The sequence below is a fragment of the Oryzias latipes genome, chromosome 9 (assembly GCF_053564925.1).
Source record: "Oryzias latipes strain Hd-rR chromosome 9, Olatipes_Hd-rR_3.1".
Lineage (NCBI taxonomy): Eukaryota > Metazoa > Chordata > Actinopteri > Beloniformes > Adrianichthyidae > Oryzias > Oryzias latipes.
Genome location: NC_136245.1, coordinates 1,205,837 through 1,213,738, shown reverse-complemented (window position 1 = coordinate 1,213,738; position 7,902 = coordinate 1,205,837). Strand labels below are relative to the sequence as shown.

At 44.2% G+C, this 7,902-nt stretch overlaps 1 protein-coding gene across 2 annotated transcripts in view; it reads left to right on the top strand.

Annotated features, from left to right (window-relative positions):
• The first annotated feature begins 4,427 nt into the window (after window positions 1-4,427).
• prkg2 (protein kinase cGMP-dependent 2) overlaps window positions 4,428-7,902 on the top strand; it is a 39,093-nt gene continuing 35,618 nt past the window's right edge. The window contains exons 1-2 of one of the 2 annotated variants that reach the window (XM_078952388.1): window positions 4,428-4,566; window positions 4,986-5,477. In XM_078952388.1, the coding sequence (XP_078808514.1) occupies window positions 4,993-5,477 (485 nt within the window). In that variant the 5' untranslated portion in view covers window positions 4,428-4,566; window positions 4,986-4,992. Of the gene's footprint in view, window positions 4,567-4,955; window positions 5,478-7,902 lie in introns of both variants that reach the window. The other variant, XM_023958898.2, reaches the window with a different exon arrangement.

Genomic DNA, 7,902 nt, shown 5'->3' with positions numbered 1-7,902 from the left:
ATTGGGAGTTGGGTCATCTAGACCCACTAGACAGTGCTCTGAACCTTTTTTCTTCAATGATTTGTGATCTTCACTGGTGTCCATGGATTACATGAAATCTTTCCACCTTTATCCACCTTTGTCATGGTAGGGAGAACACCTCAATGGAAGGGGGGGTCATCTAAGATAGCACAAGGGTTAAGCTTATTTCAGGTTCAGTTCTTCGCTTTCTTCACGTTTTCTCTGGGTTTGGTTTGGTTTTCTGCTGCAGCCTCTCGTCTGAGAAGCTCCTTTTTACTGACCTCAGCAGGATGGACCAGAGAACCAGCATGTCATCTGGATTAAAACTGCAGATTTAGATCAGGCTTTACTCTTTACATAACTGGCTGTGTTCGCTCTGGCAGCTTCCACAAAAACCCAGTTTGGAGAAAAGCAGGAACAACCCTAAAGAAGGTTTGACTGGAAATGCTGAAATGTGACACAAAAAAGGTTTTGTAAGAGTGATAAGTGGAAAACAACATAAGAGTTACTGATGTTTTGATGGTTGGAGTTTCAAAGCAGAAAAACGTTGACATCTGGCGCCACCTATTGTCAAAATGTAGAAAGTGGAACTGCTGATGTGAGGAAATTGAAGCACATACTGTCAACGTTTCCATGGTTTCATGATGTAACATACACAGATGAGCCCCCCCCGGATGAGTCAGACAGTAGAAAGATGCGTCTGCAGACATGCAAACATGGAGAGCCGCTCTGCAAACCTGAATGCAGAGCTGCAGCATGTGAAGTACGTGGGATGCCTGCTGCCAGAGTACCCTTGAGCAACGCACGGCGATGTCCTGGTGAAGGGCTTCCCTGTCAGTGCGTTCCCCCACTGAGGTCCCTGTTGGGTTCTGGTTCAGTGACCTGGATTGGTGTTCAGCAGCTTCGGCCACCAGCTGCTGTCGATGGAATCTGCTGCAGGCCAGGCTGCTCATCACAGGAAAACCGATGAATCATTCCAGGGTGTTAAGAGTCCAGACATTAGCCTGCCCCAGAACCAAAGCGCATGACGGATGGATGCATCAGAAACCTCTCCCTGTGTTCGTCTCTAGTGTTTTCACACAGCCCAAATTTTGAGACAGTTTAGCGACATAAAAACGGAAAAGCATGATGGGGGACAGGGATATCCGGAAACCCAGCAGGACAACAGCCTCAGGACTGGAGGTCTACATCCATGATTACATTTTACTGTTTGGGCAAAAAAGCTAGTAAAAAAAATCAAAATCTTTGTTTTATTCATTTTGTTACATTACAGTGCAAAAGCTATGTTCAGCCAGTTAATCTGCATCAAGCTGAACGAGGATTACATTTCCTGACAAAACTCCATCTCTGCACCAATCATCTCCTCCCCCATGTGGAAGTTTCTCTCACAGATCAAATCTGATGATCTGGTTTTAAACTAAGATCCACAACCTGTAAGTAGAAAAAGGATCCACAAGCTGCTCATTTACAGGGATCTTCATCAGGGATCTTCATCAGTGTGCAGAGGTTTTTGACAAGAGAAAGAGATCAGCACATAAACATCATCTCCTAACAGAAAAAGTGTTTGTCAGTTTTCCCACACGTGGGGCCAGTTGTTCAAAGGTAAGCTGATCGGATTCTGGTGATCGGATTGGATCAAATCTAGAAAATGGGTTGTTCAAAAGGGAAAGAAGGAATCTGAAATCAGATTAGATCACAGAATCCAATCCTAGTTCTAATCTGGATCAGACCTTCAGTTTGTGTTGTTCAAAACTTGTCAGTAGGATTTGGATAACTTTGATCCAACAAAACTGGATTATCCTGATCCCAACAGGGGGTCGGATTTAAAGGTGGATTCCAGGAGGGAAATGTAGAAAAACTTTAAAATTGGTCAAATAATACAATTGTTTCATTTAGTGTTTATACTTTTATTTATATTTTGCACTTGACTTGTGTAACCGTTGTAACAGTGATAGTAGATACAGTAGACATAGGCTACCAGTTAAGCTATTCAGTAAAGTAAAAACAATGAAATAATCCCCGAAACAGATTTCAATAACAAACAAAAATAATATATTCAATTCATCACCGTATATTAATTTCAAAGAAACAATCATCAAAGATGAGCCTGTCAAAAATAATGTCTACCAATTGCATCCCTTCCTATACGTCCACTCAGTCCCTCCTGACAGAATGCCAGAGGCTGGTCTGGTTCTTCAAATGGCTCAGCTGCATCATGAACATCATCACACAGAGGGACATTGCGCCTGGTAGAGATGTTGTGCAGGATGATACATGCTAGTATTATGGTGCATGCTCCCTGTGGTTCCACTAAGTAGCTAAGGCATGCAGAGCGCCTCTGTAGAACTCCATTTAAACGCTCAATTGCACATCTTGTTTTGCAATGAGCAGTGTTGAAGCCTGCCTGCGCTGGTGTGGATGCTGCAAGAAAAGGAGTTATCAGCCATGGTAGGATGGGTACCTGTCTCCTAATGTTATGCCATCCGGTCGGTTGGTTTGGAGCTCTCTGTATAAAGCACTCTCTCTCAGGATACGTGCATCATGAACAGACCCAGGCCACAGTTTGTGATGATGAGGTCAGCATCGCCCACAAGTTTTGTGATTTGCTGTCCCATTTAGAGCACAGGTAATCTGGATTTGGTAATCTTGAAAACTGTGTATCTGGATCAGGGTGATCCAGTCCAATGTTGCTTTGAAAAACTGGCATAAAACTAAGACGGATTACCTGATCCTGCATAGGAGGAAATGTGATTTCCAAATCCGGATCATTTTGATCCAGATTAAACTTTTTGAACAACTGGCCCGTGGATTCTCGTTCAACAGCCAGAGCTCACTTAGAAGAAACATGAAATCAAAGAGTCCTGGAAGAAATCCAACAGGACCGAGGTGAAGATGACGGTCCAAGTGTGAAGGTTTGGTGTTGTTTGCAATGACAAACAGGTGTGTGAAAACCACAACTGACTCTAGTCAGTTTCTTACTGCAGACACCCAGACGATAACTGATGAGTGGAGAGATGAGGGAAAGAAGGCATAGACGATCTGATGGATGGATGGAGGGGAAGAGCATCCATGGAATAAGTGACAAGGACAGAGATTGGTGGGACAAAGAAGAGTTGGAGATGAAGAACCCTAATCTCACCTTTAGCACCTAGGGCCAGTTGTTCAAAAAGTGTAATCTGGATCAAAATGATCCGGATTTGGACATCACATTTCCTCCTATGCAGGATCAGGTAATCCGTCTTACTTTTATGCCAGTTTTTCAAAGCAACATTGGACTGGATCACCCTGATCCAGATACACGGTTTTCAAGATTACCAAATCCAGATTACCTGTGCTCTAAATGGGAGAACATATCACAACACGGGCTACCAGCTATGTGAAGAACAGGTAGAAGAGCCAACATGGGGTCACTGTGAGAGTTTGTTATTCTGAGACAAAACACAAAAATTACAAACATCCACTTCCATTCATAATTTCTTTTATGACCCCTCATCTGAGTCACAAAAAATAAAAACAAATATACATTAACAAATACATTGTGGATATTTTGAAAACGTCTTAGATAAAATGGCTAAATGTCCAATAGTTAACAAAATAAAGAATGTTCAGGGAGTTTTTTAATCTGAGGAGGAGAGAGCAGCATTTCCAGGCTCTGCTTTTAGGAGGATCTGCAGTTCTGCTTTGGTTGTTTTTACTTTACTGAATAGCTTAACTGGTAGCCTATGTCTACTGTGTCTACTTTATCACTGTTACAACGGTTACACAAGTCAAGTGCAAAATACGAATAAAAGTATAAACACTAAATGAAACAATTGTATTATTTGACCAATTTTAAAGTTTTTCTACATTTCCCTCCTGGAATCCACCTTTAAATCCGACCCCCTGTTGGGATCAGGATGATCCAGTTTTTTGGATTCTGTGATCTAATCTGATTTCAGATTCCTTCTTTCACTTTTGAACAATCCATTTTCTAGATTTGATCCAATCCGATCACCAAAATCCGATCAGCTTACCTTTGAACAACTGGCCCTTAAAGCTAGCCTAAATACTTTCAGCAAAGTCTTAGTAGGAACTTATCATTGTGGGCGTGGCCTGTGGTCAAGAAAAGGCAGTAAAACGCAATGATCAGGTTTGTGTTTGATCAGAAATCTAAACCAAAGAGGGTTACTCTAAAGTTGATCAAATAATAATATTGACTCCAGTAATGTAAGGAACTACAGTGTCAATTGTTCAAAGTCTGTTTTTCTAGTTGGTCTGACATGACAGGATGGAAAACATTTGAAAAGGATTTTAAAACTTTGGAGGTAAAAAGTTGACCAAACTGCGTTAGGTAAGAAACGCAGAGAATCTTGTTTCCCTGAAATTGTCTCAGAAAACGAAAAAACGAACAAGAGGTGGTTGTGACGTCACGTGCGCAGGAGGGTGCACCGAGCCGCATGTTGGTGAGCAGACAGCGCGAGCCCGGAGAGAGGATGCGACGTGGCGCGTGGCCCTGCTGAATCTCCCGCAAGCCAAAATTCCTTTCCAGCTGGATCCGTCCTCACCTGGAGGCCCTTGACTCCCAAGGTGAGGTTTGTTTTTTTTCATGAGCACGCGGAGCTGCGGGCGCGCGCTCATGACATGAGCATCGCAGAGTTCCTGGCTGGAGCCGCTGCAGTTGGAGTCTGCGCAGAAGACAATCTGGAGAACAGGAGGATGCCTGACTCTCTCTTAAAGAACAGAAAAGTTCCTCAGAGCTGCTGTGTGAGCGCGTGCGTGCGTGCATGTGTGTGTTGGTTGTTGTTGGACGTTTTTATCCGTCAGTTTGACTGTGAAGTGGAGAATAAACAGCTTTTAAAGGTTTTGATTCGGATTTCGTTCAGTCTGACTGTAACTGAATATTTCCTGCCTCCTGAATAATAAATGCAGATTGATGCTGCTTTTGCTCTGTGCTTCCATCTCCTCTTTGGCGGCAGAGCTCCAGTCTGATGCTGTTGTCCGTTCAGCAGAAGCATGGGGAACGCTTCCATCAGGTCCAAGTGCTGCAAGAGCACCGAAGGCTCTGTTTCCACGTCCACCAAGGACCAGCAGGCCAAACAGCCCACCCGGGATTCGCTCAGGGTCCGAGTGGAGGAGCTGGAGCGAGAGGTCAAGTTGAAGGACGAGGAGCTCGGGGCCAGAGAGCAGCACATCAAAGCTCTTCAGGAGCAGCTCGCCAAGCAGACGCAGGTTCTGTCTGAGCTGAGCGAGGAGCTTCACGCCAAGAGCATCACACTCAACATGCTGCAGGACGCCATGAGGAGCGAACCCTCCACCGGGCTGGCTTTTCGACCCGCCTCTGTGAGAGCCAGCGGGAAGAGCAGCCCCAACCTCAGCGTTCGCACCAAGGACACTCCCAACAGGAGAAAAGGGGCTAAATCCGGGGTGTCGGCCGAGCCCACGTCCAGCAGCCTGCAGAAGTTCTCCTTCGAGAAAGCCCGGGTCCCAAAGGATGCGAGGTGAGAGCTTTTTCAGGAAGCGGTTTGGGGCTCACAATGTCCTCCTGAGTCCACTGGGCTCAACAGAACCAGCTTCAAAAAGGCATTCAGATCAACATCTGCAGTACTGTAACTGTTCAGTACAGTACAGTGATGAGGATTACATCTGATGAGATAATACCAGCTTCATATCAAAGTCTTCAAGGAAATTCAGTTCCACTAAAACTGAAAACTATCATCCATCCATCCCTTCCTCCCTCCCTCCCTTTTTAAATGTCAAAGCATAGACGGAAGTATTGATAAATGATTTTGTTAGTGGATCTACTGCCCTCTTGTGGCTGTGATTTCACCATCCTTCATGAATGTAACTTTATGGTGTCTGTTTTGAGCAGACACATGTTACATGGTAAGAGCCCACTTAATGCTTGCCTGTAGTGTGGAGGGCATGTGTTGGGTTTGTGAGTGACCCATGAACTGCTTCAGCATCCAACAGAGCAGAGCTCTTCGTGAGCAGACATGCATCCAAATGACAGGGAAGCAGAGATTTTCAACAGGAAACAGGCCGTTTTCCAAAAACTTGCATTTTCTCTAGGCAGGTTTATTTGTGTAGCACAATTCCTACACAAAGTCATTCAAAGTGCTTCACAAAACAGGAAAATGCATTAAAATCATAAAACATAACAGTGCAAAGTTTTAAAACATACATAATCATTATAAAATTGACTTTAAAGAAGTAAAGAGAAAAGAACATGAACAGAGGTGAGGATGAGGACCCTTCAGGTATATAACGGCTAAACAGGAATGTTCTGAGTCTGGATTTGAACCTTAACACAGTAGAGGTCTGTCTCGCAGCCTCAGAGAGACTGTTCCAGCTTTTAGCTGCATGAAGGCCCGTACACACCGGGACGAATATTCGCCAGGCGTTATTCGCCACGTTTTTTGTGTTCACACCCAGGCGATTTTCACTGACGGTGAGCCGAGCGAACATGCAATTTCATTCCCTGACATTAGATGGCGCTTAATGTAAACAGAAATACTCCTGTACACAAGGTGGCGCTGCGCAACTTTACGCTTCTTAAAGTCGCTTTTCACTCAGAAGAAGAGAGCAAGTATTTACGCGCTTGTCAGAATAATACAAAGAAAACATGAATATTTCAAGCACCAGTAGCTCCAACTGGTGCTTGGTTCGGGATATTTTAGAATGTCCGTCATTATTTCTTTGCGGCAGCGTAGACGCTACTTGGCGTCTATCTTCTTCGCTGGTATGTGTGCTCAGCAAGGCAGTTTTGTGTTTGAGCGCCCCCAAGTTGTGTTTTACTGTAACTTCAGAAGCTCCAGACACGTGTGCAAAAGCGCCGTTCTCATTGGTCGAATAGATTTCGACGCAGTTCGTTTTCCAAAAAAACGAACCTGGGGCGTTTTTTAAAAAGTGACGCTTTGACGCGTGCCGTTTTTTCGCGTCAGTGTGCACACTCACATTGGTGCCTTTTGTTTAGTCACGAGGCGTTAAACGTCGGCGAAAATCGCCCCGGTGTGTACGGCCCTTAAGACTGAAACGCTGATTCCCCTTGTTCAGTCCTGACTCTGGGCCCCCGCAGGAGGCCGGTCCCTGAGGTCCTCAGAGTCCCAGATGGTTCATATGGCGCTAACATGTCAGAGATGTACTTTAAGGCCATGGAGAGACTTGGAAACAAGCAGAGCTGCTTAAAAGTCGTTACTTTGAGCGACAGGAAGCCAGAGCAGAGACCTGATGTGACGGTACTTCCTGGTTCTGGTCAGGACTCCAGCAGCAGCGTTCTGGATGTACTGAAGATGTTTTACAGCTGGTTTGGGGAGGCCAGTGAGCCGGCTGGTACAGTGATCTAACCTACTGGAGACAAATGCAGGAATAAGTAGCTCCAAGTCTGGCTTTGACACTATGGTTTTGATTTTTGGCAATGTTTTTTAGATCAGAATTAGAATCAGCTTTCTTGCCCAAGTACAGTGCATGTTTAAGGAATTTGGCTTTGGTGTCTTGTGCTCTCGTGCAAACTAAAAAGATATGAAAAAAGTTTAAAGGAGTAAGACAGGAGAGGATAAATAATAAGTACTATGGGGTACACGCGGGGCATACAACAAACAGGTAGAGAGGCGGGGCTTAGACTCCCCGCTTATGATTCCAGACCCGCGACAAACTATCAGCTGCTTCCTAATACTTAATAATAATTAATAACTAATGATAGTTGTCATCCGTAAAATCAATATCATTTATTGGGTTAACTGGATTTAAAGAAAAATAAATGGAGTTGGCAAAATAGAAAGGAGTCTGCATCAAAGTGAGTTTGTTTCCATCATTTAACTTAACTTAACTTAACTCTGGTGTTTGACAGACAGAAACGTCTATTCAAGGTTGTGGAAAATGGACAAAAGATCAAATGAAACATCACACTCATAAATAATAAAAAGA